General features: G+C 39.9%; 2 protein-coding genes across 4 annotated transcripts; both read right to left on the reverse strand.

Moving 5' to 3' along the window:
- Positions 1-13: 13 nt before the first annotated feature.
- LOC121301057 (archaemetzincin-1-like) lies at positions 14-7,369 on the reverse strand. Of its 3 annotated transcripts, none has more exons than XM_041230157.1 (7): positions 7,117-7,369; positions 4,089-4,418; positions 3,644-3,820; positions 3,271-3,399; positions 2,732-2,880; positions 1,614-1,790; positions 14-959 (listed from the first exon to the last, which is right to left on the reverse strand). In XM_041230157.1, exons 2-7 carry the CDS (start codon positions 4,390-4,392, stop codon positions 369-371), a joined length of 1,527 nt encoding a protein of 508 aa, XP_041086091.1. In that variant the 5' UTR covers positions 4,393-4,418; positions 7,117-7,369; the 3' UTR covers positions 14-368. The 3 variants fall into 3 exon arrangements, with proteins under 3 accessions (XP_041086091.1, XP_041086094.1, XP_041086093.1); XM_041230160.1 differs by having other exon boundaries at positions 4,374-4,418; positions 7,117-7,368; XM_041230159.1 differs by lacking the exon at positions 7,117-7,369 and having other exon boundaries at positions 4,089-4,613.
- Positions 7,370-12,533: 5,164 nt separating this feature from the next.
- brat1 (BRCA1-associated ATM activator 1) lies at positions 12,534-19,129 on the reverse strand. The gene is made up of 14 exons (XM_041229177.1): positions 19,057-19,129; positions 18,699-18,835; positions 18,165-18,319; positions 17,363-17,495; positions 16,906-17,272; positions 16,481-16,600; positions 16,286-16,377; positions 16,060-16,178; positions 15,713-15,893; positions 15,428-15,501; positions 14,818-14,902; positions 14,095-14,193; positions 13,645-13,823; positions 12,534-13,337 (listed from the first exon to the last, which is right to left on the reverse strand). The coding sequence occupies exons 2-14, from the start codon at positions 18,823-18,825 to the stop codon at positions 12,627-12,629; spliced, it is 2,442 nt and encodes an 813-aa protein (XP_041085111.1). The 5' UTR covers positions 18,826-18,835; positions 19,057-19,129; the 3' UTR covers positions 12,534-12,626.
- Positions 19,130-19,253: the final 124 nt, after the last annotated feature.

Consider the following 19,253-nt stretch of genomic DNA (forward strand, 5'->3'; position numbering starts at 1 on the left):
CAGCTTTCAGGGATAAAGGCATTCAAATGTAACAGATTTTATTTCTCCCATACTTTAGATTCTGACTATAGTGCTTACTGCCAAACCTGACCTCTCACTGTGCGCAATTATACAGGGGGTGGGGGGGTGAAAGGACTTGTCCTGGGGGTCCGAGCTCAGGAAAGTAGTGGCAGGATTTCGGGTTATTAGTCCTCTGAGCCAAACTGGAAGCCACGTAGCAAAACAGTGCTGACTTTTGGATTCATGCATGAGTTCAGTCTGTATCTACATTTCAAGCCCAGCAATGGCTGGATTAAATACTTTAAGGAGTACAGAAGCGAGACTGAGCAAACAGCAAAATGAGGGGCCCCTGGCAGCCAGTTAGTTAGTCAGTCTTCAGCACTTTCATCCAGAGGGTAGGAGTTTGTTTTTAACAGGTTCCTGGTGCTCAGCTTCCGACGTAGAGTGGAAAGCTTCTCCCTGATGAACTTTTTCAGCCGCCTTTCATCTTTAGGAGCCTCGTAAACGCTCTTGACGGCAGGGGCCCACTCTGTAAAGCCACTGTAAGCGGGCAGAACGTCCACAAAACCGTCCATCTGGGAGACCTCGTCCTCCGAAGGCTTTCTCTCCAAGGCTGCGACACAGGCCCCTAGCCAAGCCACATACTCTTTAAGGAGGTCTGTGAACAGGTGGGTCTCAGCCAACTCCCCCTCAGTCTCCTGAGGCCTGCTGGTTCTGGACGAGGAGGTGCCAGCAGTGCTGGGTGGTCCATCGAGCTGCAGCTCCTGGCCGATGGAGAGTACCTGGCTGCCTGTGTCTGCTCTGGTTGGTTCTGGAGTGCATGACAGAGGCTCGGAATGGTTCTCGCAGGACACATCAGAGTATGTGCTGAACAGGAAGTGGTCCTCGGAAGCTGCTCTGCCGACAGAATCCTTGACCCCCCAAGTGGAAGAGATGGCTCTTGCCCAGGTTTGTAGTTTCTGTATAGGACAGAGAACAATATAATCTGGGATCTATATTGTAATGCACTTGTAACTTGTTAATTGTTTACCTGTTTAATGCTGCTGCTGTTTCTGTTCAGATAATTATTTGGCAGGCTTACTTTTCAACTATCTACCTTAGGAGTCTTTTCAGACGCAATTTTGGAATAGTTAGTAAGCCAGAACACACATTTAATAGGGTATAACACGTAAGAAATTAAATGTTAGAAACCTGTAGATGATTATCCCTTTTAAAGAAATCCATTTAAACAGGTGGAGAAACTGAGGTATTTCTCAAACTATATTTTGCAGCACACTGACATGCGCCATTTACAACAGCATCGTCAACAACAACAATAAAAAAACGAAATTCTTCATTTTAGAAAAGAAAACAACACATGGATGTAATTACTGTGTTAGCATTTAAACTACATCTAATGTCTTCTTGGCTCATCGTCTGCATTTTATTATGTTTGTGTTGTTATTATTAGCAACTTTGGCAGTAACTGTCTTGGTCCTGTTTTACAAACCAGAGAAATTTAAGCTTGGGGCTGTTTTGTTTTGAGAAGGGGGGGAGGCAATATCCTCTTGCATTGGATTGAAGCGTATACTTGCAGAAAACAAAATTATCTTTACAATGAACTGAAACCCCACCTTATAGCGCTCAACTAGAGTGAATCCAAGGGCATATTGAAGCTTCCTCAGACAGACTGGGCAGAGGTCCATGGGCCTCAGAAAAACTTGGTCTTGGCTTGTGCCTCCCTGCATTGCACACCGCAGCCACCTGCAGTTCCCCATGCCAACCAGGTGCCCGACCTCATGACTCAGGACCTTGGATGTGATGCAAAGACACGCTGCTTCAGAAACACAGTTACACAAAGTACCTAGAATAACAGGCATGTGTGGAGTCAAGCCTGCAAATACTACTTTTAAACATGGCGAAAATCAGCAGTGCAAGGCATTCCATTTGCTGCATACTCAACACTGCTGAGAAGGGAACAAGTCAAACCAAAGGGATTTCAACTGGAATACACCTCTTGCTAAGACTTTGCTGCAGTGCAAAGTTTGTGTCTTTGTTTGTAAACGTGAGGTGAAAAACAATAGCAAATTATCTTAACTTTTTAAATTCCCATCCTGAGTCGTTTTGCTTTTAGTTTTGAAATAGCATAGTTTTTTAAACAAAACTTGGTTAGCTATAACATTCACAAGCAGAAACACAGGGCTATGCAAAGTCTGCTGAGCTTGGCCATTCTTACTATCCCATCACTGTGAAATAAGATACACAATAGTGTAGGTCTAGAACTGTATCTCCACAAACGAGAGCCCTGATAATGTATGCCTGTAATTCAGTGGCAGAGATACAAGTTAGTTACAATGGCCAATCAGTGTGAGTGGAGATTAATCCTTTCTCTCCCTGAAACACACAATGCATTTTGTTTATGTAACAGTCTTCTTTTAAATGGCTTTCACAGCTCACAGTACCAACAGACTGTTTGATTGTTTGCCAGGCACTGAAAACACTTATGTCAGCACTGTCAGCTGATTCGCCTCCCCAGTGCTGTATGGTATACTGTACATAGGAAACATGTCATCATGCAATACCACTTCTTGTTGTAGCACACAGCTTGTTACAGAACACTAAGTCTAAACTGTAGCTCCCAGCTGCAGCGTTAAAGGGGGAGCAGAGTATATTGAATGCTTGTGGTGGTAGTATTCTAAGGCAGACAGGATTGGTGGTCGTTCATTCTTTCTTGCAGGTTCTCTTCTCTCACCTTGCAGCACTGCAGCACATTGGTCACAGTGAAAGCCCCCAGCTGACTCTTGTTGCAATTATCTTGGGCTTCATTGCTCTGTTCATGCCTTTGACAGTATTTCTCTGAATGTGTTCCAACAAATCTGGCAAAGCTGCAAACTCCCACAGCTACAAAAACAAAAATAACATTCCAACAATTTAGGAGCGCACCTACAGCCCCGAGGATCTCATCATCTCTCAGGAACTAAGGAAGGTAAGGTCTGGTCGGTGCTTGGAATGGTGACCAGCATTGGCTGAATACTCAGATTGCAACAACAACAAAAAAAAAAATAATTAGAGCGCCTTCTGTTGACTAAATTTTGTAACTGGACTACTAGTTTAAATGGAATTTAATTTGTACTATTTCTCCTAAAAAAAATAAAAATCTTTCCGTTCCAAATATGCAACACCGTACTAGAAGTCTCATTTTGATCCCTCATGGACCTTTGCTTTGACAAACAATGATATTCGCTATACAGATGCGCTGTCGTTTCAGAAGAAAGCAAAAAATACACTTACCCTGCTCCGCTGTACTCTTTCCAAATGTATAGTTCCACGTGTCGCAGGGGTACAGGTCAAGAAAGGTGAGGCCCAGGACACAGAATGCGTCCGCTGGTTTGACCTTCTTCAAGTGTTTCAGGATTCCACCTGGTGCCAGTACAACACAGTGAGATTTCACAGGGAAAAAGACCTCTTACAGTGAAGTTGCTGGTTAGCTAGATGACCACAGATGTAAATAACATGTAGGACTACTCTTGCCATAATACTGAATTAAAACAGCAGTTGTTTAAAAGCAGCGAGGACCAAATGCTATTGCATTAAACATAAAAAAGCATGTTTTACCTTTTGAAGAGAGAAGGATCGTAAAAGGATTCATCTTGTGCTGCCATACCTGTGTGAAGCTGGAGGGTCTGTGAATTGGGGTTGTGCCTGAAGTGGCAGTTAATGGAAGATGAGGGTATTGATGGAAGCAGCTTCACTTCAAGCCCAGAGAAGAAAGCCTCTGCATAGGATTTCAGAGTATCTAGAAACAACAGCAGCGGTGCCCCGTCCCCTGCATCAATCAAATCTAAAAAAGTTAACTTCATTTTAGGTATAGAAACACCTGCCAAAATACCGTGAATGGGAGGCAGGGCAACTATGGGCAGCTAGGAATAATACCTTTTCTATTTCTACTGTTTAGAAAGGTATCTTTTCTCATTTTTATTTTATTTTGCATAGTTTGTGCTGGAATAAAGTTTACCTTACAACAAATACATATATGTCAGTTATTCATTAAAGTTTATGTACACAAACACGTTGATTTCCTATTGGTTTGACTCTGTTTAGTGAGCTACCTATGGGCTGCAGATAAGCAGTTTTCCTGTAAGAGCTGCACGGCCTCCTGCAAGTGGAGCTGTAGAACGTCTCAAAGTCCTCTGGAGCTTCCGGGCGACTTACAAGCCAGTCAAAAGCCGTCCTTATCAGCAGAGTCTGGAAGAGCGTCCTATTGGGATTGTACGCCTCTGATAAGAAGCATTTCTCTGCACTGCAGAAGGTGCTGTCATACAGCTCCTTCAGGCAGGGCTTTGTCGAGACAAGAGCCTCTTTCAGAGCCCGGGGGCCAAGATAGAACTCCTCACCATGTCTGTGCTGCAGCATTCTGTGTGGGTGTCTTCTGATGCCACCTGAAGGAGAAAGCAAACTCTACCGATCTGCCACTGTTGATTCAATTATGTATAGCTCTGTTGGTAACAGTTCACAATAACATACATCCACTAAATATGCCAAAAAAAAAATTGTAGTTTCATCGAAGCTGGAAAAGCGGATCTCATGACGTCGCAAAGTAGTGTTTGAAGCCAACTCCAACCCTAATATTTACATCTACATACACACACACACATATATATATATATATATATATATATATATATAATATATATATATATATATATATATATATATATATATATATGTAATATATATTATACATATAGTAGTGTGTGTGTACATTTTCAGGATGGGGACAAATACATATATGCATTTATATATAAATATATACATTTTCAGGATGGGTACAAAGTAAAAATTGTTCCAAAAATACAAAATGGGTTGTCTGGCAGTATTTTGGAATGAATGTGAAGAAAACTGAAACAGGCCAACTGTTTGTCACATTTGTTTCAAGGTGATATTGTGCAAAGGTAGAAATATACACTTTTTTAAATATGTAAGGTACTCTGAAATGCAGCAACAAAAAAAAAAAGACGTATATGAATTATTGCTGCAAATGTTTAAATGAACAGAATTATGAAGTCTATTACATTTTGTTGTCGTCGTTTCAAAATGAAAGTAAACAACGTAGAATATGAACTATGCACCCAACTTGTTTTACTAGTTTTGTAACATTAGCCGTTTATTTTTACATTTTAGAAAAGAGGCAAACATTGCTGGCCCATTTTATAAATATACATATAGCTGTAAACAATAAATACATAACAATAATATAATAATTAGCCACAATTATTATTTGTGTAGGATGTCTGTAATCGTTGGGGTTCCACAGCAGCAATGATAGGGAGATTTCTTGAGAAGCAGGAAGCTGTAGAGTTTAATGCTGTCTGCAAAAGATCTACCAAGACTAGAAGACCTTAAAGTTGGGCTTGTACCTAATAAAAGGTTTAGGGACAGCTTTAGTGGGTCACAGTGTCCTCCTTTCAACCTGTGTTGTCATGTCTTGATGGTCTGTTTACTCCGCAGGAGAGTGGTCCTCCCATGATAAAACAGTAAGTGGACAAGCAAGTCGGGTCTTGCAGAGATGTGTCAATTTCACTGTAATTCTAACAGTACCTTTCGTGATCCTCGATTTCATGCACTTATGTTAAATGAGTAACAAAAACATGCCATTATTGAGCGTATAAAGCTTTAAGTTCAATTCTTGTGAATGTAAAGATTACAGAAAATACTAAGCATGAGTGTAAGCTAAGCTCTAAGAGTAGCTTAGACTTAAAGGGGGGGGGGGCACTAAGACAAAAAAAAAAAAAAACAATATACATTTTTGGAAAGTTTTTAAGTTTTTCAAAGTAAAGCATTGCTGCTGCAATTTTAAAGTCTCAAAACACCAAAATGAATTATCACGATAAAATCCATTATCATGGTCATTTTTCAGATGATAATCATGATACAAAAATTATCCCAACACTAACTACCAGTGTGACTAAAGTAATACAATAGCAGAGCACTGGTAATGACAAACCCCAATCAGCTACGGTTTCCAGAACTGCACTAATATAAATCAGGAGTCCCGTATCGCCACCTTTTCTTCCTCTAGACTTCCTTTAGCTGAAAAGCAATCTAATCACATCACGAGTGCCTCAAACAACAGAGGCCATCTTGTCACTTTAGGGATGAATGCTGTAATTGTAAAAGTGATTGCACTTGACAATGTGTCCCTTACTGTTACTGGCATCAAAAGGCTTAACCAAAAAAATTGTCTTTTGTCAGTGATCTTCCAATTTATTTTTGTCACTAGTCACCTTGTCTAACCACTTAGTGGGTAAATACAGACGCTTGAAGAATTATTGTTGAGATCAGCAACCCAATATACATGTACTAGCAACTTCTTCTTCTTCTTCTGTTTAGATGCCTTACTATTTGAAAGACATTGCACTATGAACTAGACTACAGTTTAAATTAAAGCATGTTTGTGATTTGAGGGGGACCAAGTACACCTTGAATTTAACTTTTAGCTAGTTACAGTCTGCTATGGAAAGTCAATACAGCAGCAACCGTGGCAGCCCAATGTTCAAAGAAAGTGTAACAGCAGCAATCGACTAGGTGCAAAGGGTGATGGAGATTGACAGACAGTCTGCACTGTGTCTGCGCTGCGATTGCACTGTACCAGGAACAGACCCCTTGTTGTATCAGTGAATAAGGCAGCCTTTGTTTGTGAACTCCGCAAACAGCAACGTTCGCTAATTTTGTATTAGAGCAGAGCACAATTGAGAGGCAATTGGAGAATAAATAGAGCTGCACTCGTTTCAGGCAGTTACAGCAGGTCATTTGCACATATTAAAACGAGCTATATATATATATATATATATATATATATATATATATATATATATATATATACACACACACATTAACAAAGTGGCTTAAAATATATATTTTAAAGAGTAAAATCAATTAAATAAAATTGTCATCCTGTCCACGAAGTCAGTACTTGTCAGACTCGTAACTAAATACTTTGCTGTTCTGAAGTAAAATAAATAATGAATTACCGATATAAGCTTTCCCTATTTCAAAGTAAAGAAATAAACATCATGCATGCAGCACACACAATAGAACAAATGGGTAAATAAACTATAGTTGATAAAACGGTACTACCTGTAGGTCAGAAATGGGTTCTCATCAGCGATTAAAAAACTCATCTATATTGAGTTTCCTAGGGGACAACATTGGGCGGTTTCAGGCTGACGTCACTGACTTGGATGGAACAGATTCTGCGAGAAAGAGACATGCCGGAGTCCTGGCTGGGATGAACTGTGTCCGTGCAAAAAAATTTTAAAACATGCACTGAAAGACAAACAATGAGGGAATCATTATACAAGCTGACTGCGTCACCGTCAAAGCATTCCAAATACTAACTGCGACACTGCCTTTCTCCTCCTACACATTCTAAAAGGAACCGCGCATCAATTCTAGTATTACACTTTTGGAATATTGTACCGTCCCATAACCTCCAGCTGCTGCAGGCAGTGCATATAGACTGCCTTAATATTTGAGCGAAAGGGTAGCTAAAACATAGAACAGTCGTGTAGCAAGCAACTGTTGCAGGGAGTCATTATACGTGTGAAGATTGCTTGACACTCCCCCCAAAAAAGCTTGCCCATTCAGCACACAATGCATTAATTCTATTACCCGTTGTTATTTCAGTTCTAATTGCGCTTACCGTACCAGTGTGTGAGGAGAGAAGAATGATGAGATCGGGGTGCTAATAGCGATTCAAATTTCCACAGTATGTCACAGGCAGTAAAGACCAGAGCTGTATGTCAACTTTATTGCGATGATTCTTTGGGGTGTTAGTAGGCCACAGATCACCCTATTGCAGTGTACTGTGAGAAATGAATGGCAGGATTTGTAGTGCCGTCTATTGTTACATGCTAACATGCAACATTTTAGAATGTTTCTTTTTTCCGTTGAAATGTATAATACATCATATGCTGGATTACAGCATTACAATTAAGATGTTTCAGGGGCTTGTCGAGTTTTCTTCCAGGACAACCTTGTACTTGACTTGATTCATGCGCTCTTCACAAAGACAAATCTGCCCGATTCCAGCCTTGCTGAAGCACCCCCAGATGAGTTCAATTTTCAGCTTTGCCCAACACCTGGTCGTCTAATGGTTAGACGGAGACCTGGAGAGGCCTACAAGCCACAGTGTCTCGCACCCACTGTGAAATGTGGTGGAGGATCGGTGATGATCTGGGGGTGCTTCAGCAAGGCTGGAATCGGGCAGCTTTGGCATGAATCAAGCCAAGTACAAGGTTGTCCTGGAAGAAAACTTGCTTCCTTCTGCTCTGGCAATGTTCCCCAACTCTTAGGATTGGTTTTTCCAGCAGGACAATGCTCCATGCCACACAGCCAGGTCAATCAAGGTGTGGATGGAGGACCACCAGATCAAGACCCTGTCATGGCCAGCCCAATCTCCAGACCCGAACCCCATTGAAAACCTCTGGAATGTGATCAATAGGAAGATGGATGGTCACAAGCCATCAAACAAAGCCGAGCTGCTTGAATTTTTGCGCCAGGAGTGGCATAAAGTCACCCAACATCAATGTGAAAGAGAGCATGCCAAGACGCATGAAAGCTGTGCTTGAAAATCAGGGTTATTCCACCAAATATTGATTTCTGAACTCTTCCTAAGTTAAAACATTAGTATTGTGTTGTTTAAAAATGAATATGAACTTATTTTCTTTGCATTATTCGAGGTCTGACAACACTGCATCTTTTTTGTTATTTTGACCAGTTGTCATTTTCTGCAAATAAATGCTCTAAATGACAATATTTTTATTTGGAATTTGGGAGAAATGTTGTCAGTAGTTTATAGAATAAACAAAAATGTTCATTTTACCCAAACACATACCTATAAATAGTAAAACCAGAGAAACTGATAATTTTGCAGTGGTCTCTTAATTTTTTCCAGAGCTGTATATATATGCCCCTGCCCCTTAGGCAGTTTACAAATGAACTTTAGAGATTAAGTTGTGGTGTATAGAGAGGAGACGTCGCTTTAATGAGATCAATCAACTGCTGGGAAACCTAACCACCAGGCTCAGGTTAGTAACTGAACCTTGATACAAGAAGCATTGGCACAGTGGTTAACCCTGCTTTTATAGCCGTCACCATGAAGTCAAATCACAATAGACTCTTCTCCTAACAATGTCTCTGTTTGGAACAATGTGCTAGATGCCACCTCAGGCTTCTCCATCTTGCTGACTGACAAGAGCAGCATGGAGGGGCTGCCAGGGCCAGCAGGGCATGCTCCGGACATCATGACAACATCGCTGTCATTGAGGAGATCAGAAAACTCAGGTAAGACCCCTGTAGTGTAAGTGGGTGTGGGTGGGTAGATTCCCTTTTGGCTACCTTAATGCTAATATGGAAAGTTATGCACAGAGAATGTGGGTTAAACATTGATACATTCTGGTAAATGCATAGCATAGTGTTGTAATCTTATAACCTGTGTTGTTTTTCTTTTCTTTAGCAAGTGGCATGGAAATGCATGTGTGGTTGTATGTGTGTAAGCTGGGATTTTGGGTTGTAAGAACCATGTTGAGTTCTCCCTGCCCTCAAATATGGCAAAGAGAGCATAGGCGGTGTGGGGCATGCTTGAATTCATTCATAACATGACCTATCCTATCGCGCCTGGCACGTATGAAGATAATTAAACACAAAGTGCAAAATTCTATGAGTTATATTTGAGTACTTGCACCATGATTCATGCAACCACCACATTTAGCAATAACATAAAGCCCCAGTTCTACATAACTGTTCTCCAAGCAAGGAGTTTGCCCACACAGTACTGTGATATCTATGTACTATATATTATATATTTTATAAACATTCACCTTTAACAACAGTCTTTTTCAGTATTTCAGATGAAGAATTTAGACTTTACTTTCACCTGGAACAGTATGGGTTTTTTTTTTCTTATCTGGTAGGTAAGTGTTTCAGTGTAGTCTTAGTGCTGGCAACATAACATAGCTCAAAAGGCAATCATTCAAGATTACCATCTTTTGTATTCATAAGGAGTGCCAGCTAGTTTATTTTGTCATTCAGAACACATAAGAGCAAAGCTAAATATGCAAATTAACTTTAGTAAATATACCAACATATTTCAATAATGTGTTTATTAAACAAACTAATTCAATGTCAGCTTACTGTGGGAAAATATATTTTTTCTGAATAAAATGCCAAATAACTCAGACTGGAGTCTTTTCTTTTCCCCTGTAATCTTGATGTAGCCCAGCGTGCAACATTGCAATTGAAGAGATGTTATTGTCATCTTAAAATCTGCAGAATGAGTTCTTTGTTAAACTTCAAAGTGAAGCTTTACTCTAACCCCCTCTTCAATAGTTTAAACTTTCCTCTCATGTAATGTATTTAAAACAAGTGTTCAGAATGAATTGAGAATGATTAAGGGTCTGATATGAACTGTAGATATATTAGGTTTCTCCATCTCATAATTACAATTTAATGTGTGTTGGGGCTGGGAGTGCCAAGTTTAAACATGCACATTCTGAAACACTCAAACCCAAATCTTGTTGCTTAATTGCTTTGTTACAGGATCAGTTGATTTACACATGTTCTGTATTGCTTGTTAAATAAGCATCACTGTTTAATCAACATAAAACTTTATCAGTTTTCAGCTGAATTTTACTTTTTCATTGCGTTTGATGGTGCTAGATTGTGCTTCTTGGTGAATTTTGGCAGTCCAATCGCAGTGTTTGCTGCAGTCGGCACACATGCTGATAGAATCTGACATTCTTTAGCATGTGAGTAAAGGGTTTGTCAGTGTGTTAGCCCTGGGGAAAGGGCATGGTGGTGTTGCGCTTGTTTAAACACCTCACAACCTCCATATTTTCAGTTTACAATGCTGTCCGGTGTAATTATGTCTTGCTATTTTCCCTCAGAGATCCACATTGCCTCCTTTTTCTTGGACCCTTATTCTCGCCCGAAGCAGCAAACCAGTGCCTGGATGGCTCATTTCCATGTATAAGTTTTCTGCAGTCTTGTTTTTAAATCTGTTTATCTCTAACCAGGAGTTTTCTGTTCCGTTAAATCCCTGCTGTATTTGTGTAACTAAATCTCACCTATTGGCTCCACCCCTTCTCTGATGTAATTCTGAGGTCGACACCCTGGGTGCATTCACGGAGATCATTCTGCGCAGATACTGTGTTGTGTTAATGAATGTGTAGGTCTATTGGAGTGATCTGCCAGTCTGAATAGCTCATGTTGAAGACAGTGTAGCTTATCCAATGTGCTCACAAAAAGACAGGACCCTGAATACACCAAGGCATATTCATATTGAAACATGACACACGAAAAACAGAAAGATGACCATGTAAATGCACTTTGTATGTTTTCACCTTCTGTAATAACCCTCCTTTGTTTCCAGTTTGGCCATACTTTGCAACACACGCTGTCTACCGTACCTTACGAAGGAGCCTCTGGCAGCAATAAAATTGATTGGGGTGCCATGGGGTTTCCTTCCCAATTTATGTCAAACTGGGTCTATGACAGACGCACCATTGCTGCAATCGGTGGGCACTACCAAACAGGAGAGCCACTGTCACAAGCCGTGCTAAAAAAGAAAATGAAAGGCACGGGCACACCTGTGTACTATAGTACTCTCTGAAGATGGACAAAATACAGACGTATAGCTTCTTCAGTCGTTCTCTGCATTGCATTTTCTGGAAGGTAGTCTACGAAGCAGACTTATGCAAACCAACACAAGACATACTCACAGTAGATGTGACAGACTGCGCAGTGACTTTCCGAAACACTTGAAAAAGAAAGTCAATTGGTTTTCAAAAAGTTTGAAAAAATATATTTTTTTTAACCAATCCTTTTTTAAGACACTTACTGGTAAAGCATTTTATTTAAAATAGTGTAAGTGTAATATGAACATATGTAATGTGTAGCTCAATACTCAATTGTGATAATTCCTTTGCTTTCAGCTAGCTATTACATAGCGCTCTGGATCGCATCAGGTGCCACCTTCACAGTGTACAAAGCAAAGCAAACAATATGTACTACTCTCTTTTGCTGATATATTTGCAGTGTGGGACCTTTGTCGTTGGCAAAGTCGATCAATGTTCCCTTGATCCTCAGTGTGATCCAGCATGTTTCCCTGTCCTTCTCGGTTATTGGCAATATTGTTTAATATTACACGCCTATGCATGGTGATACATTTTATGTGCATAATTACCTGGGCATTTAATTGCGTAATCCCCCGGGGCGTAAATTATAAATGCATTAACAACTGTTCTTGTGCAGCTATAGTTAATATAAACACTGCACATGATTTAGTCGCTTGTCGAGTCTCGGAGGCGGAAGGCACCTCTGGAAGTGTTCTGCATGTTCACGGGCCGGAGCCCCTCCTATGTAGCAACAAATTACCCATGGAGAATGTATTCCTATAGTCCTAAGATGGTGGTTTCATGCAGATATTGATAACCAAATATAGTATAAGACGCATTTATTTTTTGTTTTATAAATAAGTAGTCCAGTTACTAAAATGGCACTATTTACATTCATGTGTTTATTTTCATTTTAATAACATATACTGCAAAACAGTTTTTCTTAGTTCCATGGAATTAATTAAATGAAGTTTAATAGCAGTCTATAGCGTTGTCCTCTGTGGTTTCAGTTGCAGCCAGAATATCTTGCAGGAGGGAGCGAGGACTGTTTTCTATGTAGTCACTGCTCCTCTCTAAGGTTTGTTGCATTGTCTCCAAATCCAGAATAGACAAAATCTCAACAAGATTGCCCCCTGCTTGTAAACTTGGATTGGTTTCTCCACAGACTGCCATTTTACTGTGTTTTGAAAAGCATTTACTTAAAATATCTGGAGCCCATGTGAGTCCTTTAAGATCTAGGGCCTCCCTGTCTTCCAAAACGACCTGCTTCAAGGAGATTAGAATTGTGCATGCCTTCTGCGCAACAGGCCGGTCACAGTCATACAGTCCAGCGAGCAGAACTTCAAATATTTTAAGGCTGCACAGCTTCTGAAGGGATTCTGTAAGTTTTTCGTTTTTGGAGTTTTCCGATTGAATAACTGCATAAGGGCAAGATGATAAACTAGATTTTGATAGTGTTTGATTGATACAAACTTCAGCCATCTCCAAGCTGTGGATTTTTACTTCCCAGTCTAAGTCATTGCTCCCGTACTTCAGCACACTGGCTGCAGACTCTTCAAAATTCTGTATTGTCAGACGGGAGTGCTGCTTTAGCCAGTCTGCAAACACCTTGACCACAGCCCTCCGTGGGAACCCCTCTGTGTCCTGGGCTAAAATGTCAACTAACCGTGAGGCAATGTCCTCCTGAAAAAAAAGATTGGAAGTGCAGTTTATTAGTTAATAATCACAACACAAGCAGGTTCATATGTTCTTAGTGAATAGAAATAATGGAACGTTTCTATAACATTAAAATAAGGTATTTTATCAGCTTTTCTTGATTTTTCAGTTTCTTTACTAAATATGAACCACATACTTTAGTAATATCAACACATTCCAGGAACAGGAATAAAATCCAGCAGCTAAGAAACAACGAAAGTCTAATAATGAAACAGGTAGCATTTAAGCTTCATAAAAACCTATGGATGGTGGAAATGTTTGAAACATGTTTTACCTGCACACTTGTGCCACTCTCAGAGTTGAGAGTCTCTTCATTATTGTTTGTAATATAGGCAGTCTGTCCCAGGGCAGTAACAGCACTTGCCCGAACATAACTCTCAGAGTCTGACAGCAAATCCAGAAGGAGTTTCAGAATCCCAGAACTCAACAGGATTGGTGGAAACTCTGTTTTCCCTGAATCAAAGAGAAATCTTTCAGTCTGGCACAGAGACAAAGTCAGGAGTCCTTACTGAGTGGCTGCGTGATTGTAGGACAAGAACTGAGAGAGCTTTAGAAAAATTTAGGCAGTGTCAGACTCGTATTCACAACCAACTCTACCTTAGCAAGAGCCTCCTACCATTTAATATCGGTCGAATAGTTCAGCTCTAGTAACTTCACTGATAGATAACCTGAAGACCACCCTGTTTGCAGTGTTGAAAGAGTAAAATACAAGCTTCAGCCTCACCTTGGAAATTTAAAGTAAGCTGTGTTAGAAACTCAAGGGCAGAGTCCCTGACTTCCCATCTCACATCACAGAGGCGTTTCTTCAGGACAGGAAACAGATCTGAACAGATAAAATAACTATCAGAACTGATCCAAAAATAATACAAACCAAAATACGTTTTGAAGAATGAAACAACCTGGTGATGGATACCACAGAAGCAACGGATTTCAAGTAATCCCCAGCTGCAGCCATGAAGCATGTTCCTCTGTGCGGATTAAGATAACAGTTCCTCCCTCATAAAAAGTTTACCACATTCTTCTTGTAGTTTAACCCTGCTTTTCCCTACACATTTACCATAGTTTACCCTGATTTTACCCTGATTTGCCATGGATATTTTTATGATTTACCATACCTCTCTGGGTTTTACAATGCTTGTCTGTGCTTCACCTAGCTTTCACTGTGCTATTTTACTATGGCTAATTTTATAAGGGTTTTGTACTAGGATTTGCCAATTCGTGCAACCTGGTTCAGTATCATGAGAAATGGTACAAATGTTACCTTTTTCTAAATAATTCCACATTTTATTACTGTTTTAATTTGCTTTAGTATCTTTAGGTATGCATTAGAAAGCAGCTTGCAATCCCCTTTTCTAGTAAATGTCAGAACGATGCACTGGCACATCGTAAAGCAAAGAACCTGTTATCGGTTTTGATGCGGAACATTACATGTTGGGATTTGTTTTACCTTGGCTTAGAGAATGCCACACTACTGGTAGATCAGAATGGCGGGAAAACCATTGCAAGATAGCTTGCATGACTTTCTTTAGAACCTGCAAAATTAAAAAAAAATATATATATATATATATATATATATGTGTTTAGTTTAATTCCTTGCTTTATTTTCAAATAATAAATTAATTAATTAAATTAATAAATTGCGAATATGTGAAAATTCTTGCTTATCAAACATTGAACAATTCTTGCTTATCTACCATTGAATTTTTTAAATAAAATGTTTAATGTTATAATGTTACTGTGCTGTGTGTAGGGTCCCTCCTACTGCACATTTCCCACAGATTCTCTTCTAATTTCCCACGCTGATATCTCTTATACAATTAGAGACACCCTACACACAATGTATTAACTTACAGACATTCTTGAGACAAGGCTATGTGGTTCATTTTACCACAGTCCTGTGATTGTTTCTAAAACTGACTATAAAACCACCTCTTTGTTTTTACCGTTTCTGAATCAGTACGTTTGCTGCATTTTCCCACTGGGGCATGACCATAAAAATGACACGGTTGTAACAAACACTTCATTTAAAAAAACAAAAACAAACTTGAAACACTTACAGAAGACTCTGTGTCTGGGTTTATGAGGTATTCTAGAAGAATGTTGAATACCTGCTCAACAAAATCAGTGCTTCCTAAAAATAAAAAAACAAAAGAAAACATACAGGTTTGTTTTAGTGCTTTAGAAAAAAAAAAAAAAAGTTAACATATAATTATTTACACATCTTTTTTTTCTTTTCAATGATAGGAAAACATGCTCTTTCATATGTCTGGGTATGGAAAGGTGGGCTCCACAGTACAAAGGCCTGACTACCACATTCATTAGTTGCTTAACAACTGTATTACCTGCCTGCTTGGAAAGACTCCCGAGCGTGTCCACTGCAAACCTCTGCACCCTGACACAACCAATCAGATGTCGGCAGATACAGGCAGGGGTTGTGGGAACTGCAATACCGATGCACAACTGCAACACTGCCACAACCGAGCTGAGCAACGATCCGGATGAGAGCTCCACAGAGGCAGAGGGCTACAAAAGCACAAAAGCACGGAGCTGTATTGTGATGGAGTCACTTCACTTTTCGCCAATTATACAATTCAGTTGCTGTTCTACTTTAAGCACAATAAACACGGTTCAATCCTAAAATTCATTACTTGTTTGTCTCCAAATGACATGAAGCTCAGATCACACTTACCACATCTGCTAGCTCCCCTGCATGAGAAAGTGAGAGACACAGGAGAGAGATACATGATGTTTTTCTAGACAGCTGATCTTCAATAAAGGACTCCTTACAAACAAATTCATCCAGCAAGCCTACAAACACAAATAAAACAAGAACAACATATATCCAGTGCAATATATCAACCAAAACCTTTACAGTTATGCTTAATCTTTCCTAGTTTTTTTTTTTTTTGGTTTACCTGCATTTTGAGGCTGCTGGTCAGTGACTTTTAGTATACAATCCATTGGGTGAAGGACCACTCTTAGAGCCTTGATTCTTAAGCTTTCTGGACTGAAACAATTAAACACACATCCATATATTTAGGACCGTCTCATACAATGAACACACTTAGAAACAGTGCAATTAAACATAGTTTTGCTGGAACAGTACTTACCAGTTCTCAAGTTTCAAAATTCCAGAAGCCAACGGAATAGCAAGTGTTGGAGTCAGAGAACACAGCATGAGACTCATCACAGTAACTACCTGGGAGTCTGCGCTGCTAAACAGCGGGGTCCTGGAAATCCAATTGCAGTGATTTACATTTCTGAACTTGCCAAACCCTGGAGCTGGTATTTGCATTCTATAAATCTAAGTCCTGACAAAGCCCAAACCTAATTTAACAAAACTGATACATACTACTACTGCTCTTCCTAAACTCATTGAAGACTCCAGGCATCATTTGCATACAAAATAAACTGGACTGGTGATTTTACCACACAGCACAGTTCGAAAGATAAGACAATGTGCAAACGATATATTTCTGAAGTGTTATTTAAAACAAGATGCAACTGATCATTGAAAACCTTGATGTTGATTTACCTAGATGCGACGAGTAGCAGTTCCAGCAATCTCTGTGCCATGTTGCTCGGATCCTTCTCCAGCAATGATTCCACATGCCCGCCTACCTTTTGCCACAGCATTTCCATGACCACTGGCTGGCAGTTTCCCAAAGCCAGAGTCACAAGCTTTAAGGACTGCTGGACATGCTGCGGAATGCCAGACTCCAATGAGTCTTCTACATGTCCAGCAATCTCCTTGACGCACTCTGTCCATTCACAATACACAGAGCCAGGTGAGGCTTCTTGAAGCTTTGGGAATGTTAGTATGTGTGCCAACAGCCGGTTGGCTGCAGAAGCAACAAAGAGGCTGGAGTCCCTCTGCAGCTTAAAGATCACCTGAATCCGTTCTGAAGAAGCACAACACGGTGTAAAGCAGAACAATTAGGAACACGCTGTCTTAACATTTCAAAATGAAACAGACCGTGTGCAACCCTTACCATGCTTCAAGATGAACTTCATGGCAGGCCAGTGCCGAAGCATGCTCAGTAACCCATGGATCCAACCACACCGCACAGTTGCATCCTGCCAGGAGTCCCTGTTATCAAAGAGTTCTGTCAAGATGCTCTGATGCTACAATAGAAAATGTCAGAACATGCAAAGAAACGTATTACTTAAACATTTAGTACCTGTTTAACCTCTTTCTAGGTGGGGGGTCAAGAACTTATAAATGAAATGGTGGTATCTTTACAAGTTCTGTCTGCAGTTGTACCAACTGATAAGCAGCTATGCCCTACAGAATTAACCCATTTTGCATCATAAAGTCGAATGAAACCTGCTGAATAATGTTACGTTAACATATTGAATTACATATCGCTTTGTAGTTTTCCAAAATTGAAATATGTGTCACTTCAGAATCCAGCATAGTGTACTACTATATGACATGTAGCACACTTCTGCAATGCCATTTTGCAGTTTATTTGATTGCATGATGTTCAGAAGATCTAAATGATGCTTCCATTTTTTTGTTGTTGTTTGTTTGCTTTTTAATAATGTCTCAATCCTAAAAGTCTAGGTGTTGTAAAACTTGTGGCCATAGCTGTACTATAATTACTTTCCATTACTATTTCTCAATTTGATATCTTTATTGTGATATTTATTGACAGTCTACAAACAAAACAGCATTTGCAATATCATGCATTTAGATTTTGAGCAGGCTTCAGGCTGCCTCAATTAAAAGAATGCCCACAATCTGTTCTAGGGTGTTTAAACAAGAGTTGCCCTCTGGGCTTGTCATCCCACCTCTAAGCAATAGAAAACGTCCTCAGAGGCAGCGAACAGCCCAGCCAGCCTGCTGATGAAGGAGAGAACGCTGGGCTCCAGATCCCTCAGCTTGTGCACAGAGCTTATCAAGTCTGTCAAACATGGATTCTGCTGCAGAAGAGACAGCCCTGGCACTAAAACACATCCACATAAACCAATTAATAAATCATCTTAAGTAGACAATATACATGAAAATATACTATTATTTTCACTTTTGGGGAGCAGTGGGTTACAGTGGTAAAAAAAAAGGAGCGCAATGCACAAAACAATGTACAATTTTGGTTAAGGCCAGGCTTCTTTGAAAAATGTTCTCAAACACACTTAACAGCTGGGAAGCCTAAAAAAATCCTTTGTTGACAAATTCATTTTACTGTGCACATGCATGAAGGGTGTCGATTTGAGAAAACTGGAAAACAAACAGTCTTTGGTTAATGTATGGCAATCCCACTGAAACTCGATTAAGGTACTTGTTTCAGCCCGTTGCTGTTGCTGCTGCAGTGTTGCCGCGCTCACCTTTGCCAGTCTGCTCCTTGAACCAGTCCAGCAGTTTTTCCAAACAGGTGTCATCTGGCACGGATTCCCTGGAATCTGCTAAAACTGCGCAGACAGAGGGCAACAGTTCTGCACATTCTCTCTCCATTGCAAAAGTACTGAAAACAGGTAATATATACACGTTATTATAACTTATTAGGACGACAATTTAGCACGATAACGTTCTGATAACGTTGACAGCTATATTGTTCTTTGCAAAATCAATATTAAATATACATTTAAAAGCGTTATATATGTGCAAAGTTATTTAAGCTAGAAGAAACATGTGCATGCTCACGAGTTCTTTTTAACCTCTATGTTTAGTAATATTTTATTTTACCAGTTAAAGAACAACAGCGACTTCCTCTCGATTAAAAAAAAAACGTGCTTTGGAGGCTTGCCCACACTGTCAAACAAATATACCGCGCATTTCGCTTTACGTTACCAGCACTGTCGTTAGATTTTTTCCGGGTTGGAACAAACCATTCTAAAGAACGGGAGGAAAGATACAAAAAAAACCAACCACCCCCCCCAAAA

Source organism: Polyodon spathula, chromosome 26 (genome assembly GCF_017654505.1).
Source record: "Polyodon spathula isolate WHYD16114869_AA chromosome 26, ASM1765450v1, whole genome shotgun sequence".
Lineage (NCBI taxonomy): Eukaryota > Metazoa > Chordata > Actinopteri > Acipenseriformes > Polyodontidae > Polyodon > Polyodon spathula.

What these genes read in the sequence shown, in the direction of transcription:
- LOC121301057 (XM_041230157.1), bottom strand. Translation starts at nt 4,392, where the DNA reads ATGCTGCAGCACAGACATGGTGAGGAGTTCTATCTTGGCCCCCGGGCT. An exon ending in GACCCTCCAGCTTCACACAG is followed by an intron (nt 3,400 to 3,643) that starts GTATGGCAGCAC and finishes TACTGGCACCAG; the next exon opens with GTGGAATCCTGAAACACTTG. An exon ending in ATGTGCTGCAGTGCTGCAAG is followed by an intron (nt 1,791 to 2,731) that starts GTGAGAGAAGAG and finishes ATCACATCCAAG; the next exon opens with GTCCTGAGTCATGAGGTCGG.
- brat1 (XM_041229177.1), bottom strand. Translation starts at nt 18,825, where the DNA reads ATGGAGAGAGAATGTGCAGAACTGTTGCCCTCTGTCTGCGCAGTTTTA. An exon ending in CAGGGGAGCTAGCAGATGTG is followed by an intron (nt 15,894 to 16,059) that starts GTAAGTGTGATC and finishes GTGCTTTTGTAG; the next exon opens with CCCTCTGCCTCTGTGGAGCT. An exon ending in GAGTCTTTCCAAGCAGGCAG is followed by an intron (nt 15,502 to 15,712) that starts GTAATACAGTTG and finishes TTTTATTTTTAG; the next exon opens with GAAGCACTGATTTTGTTGAG.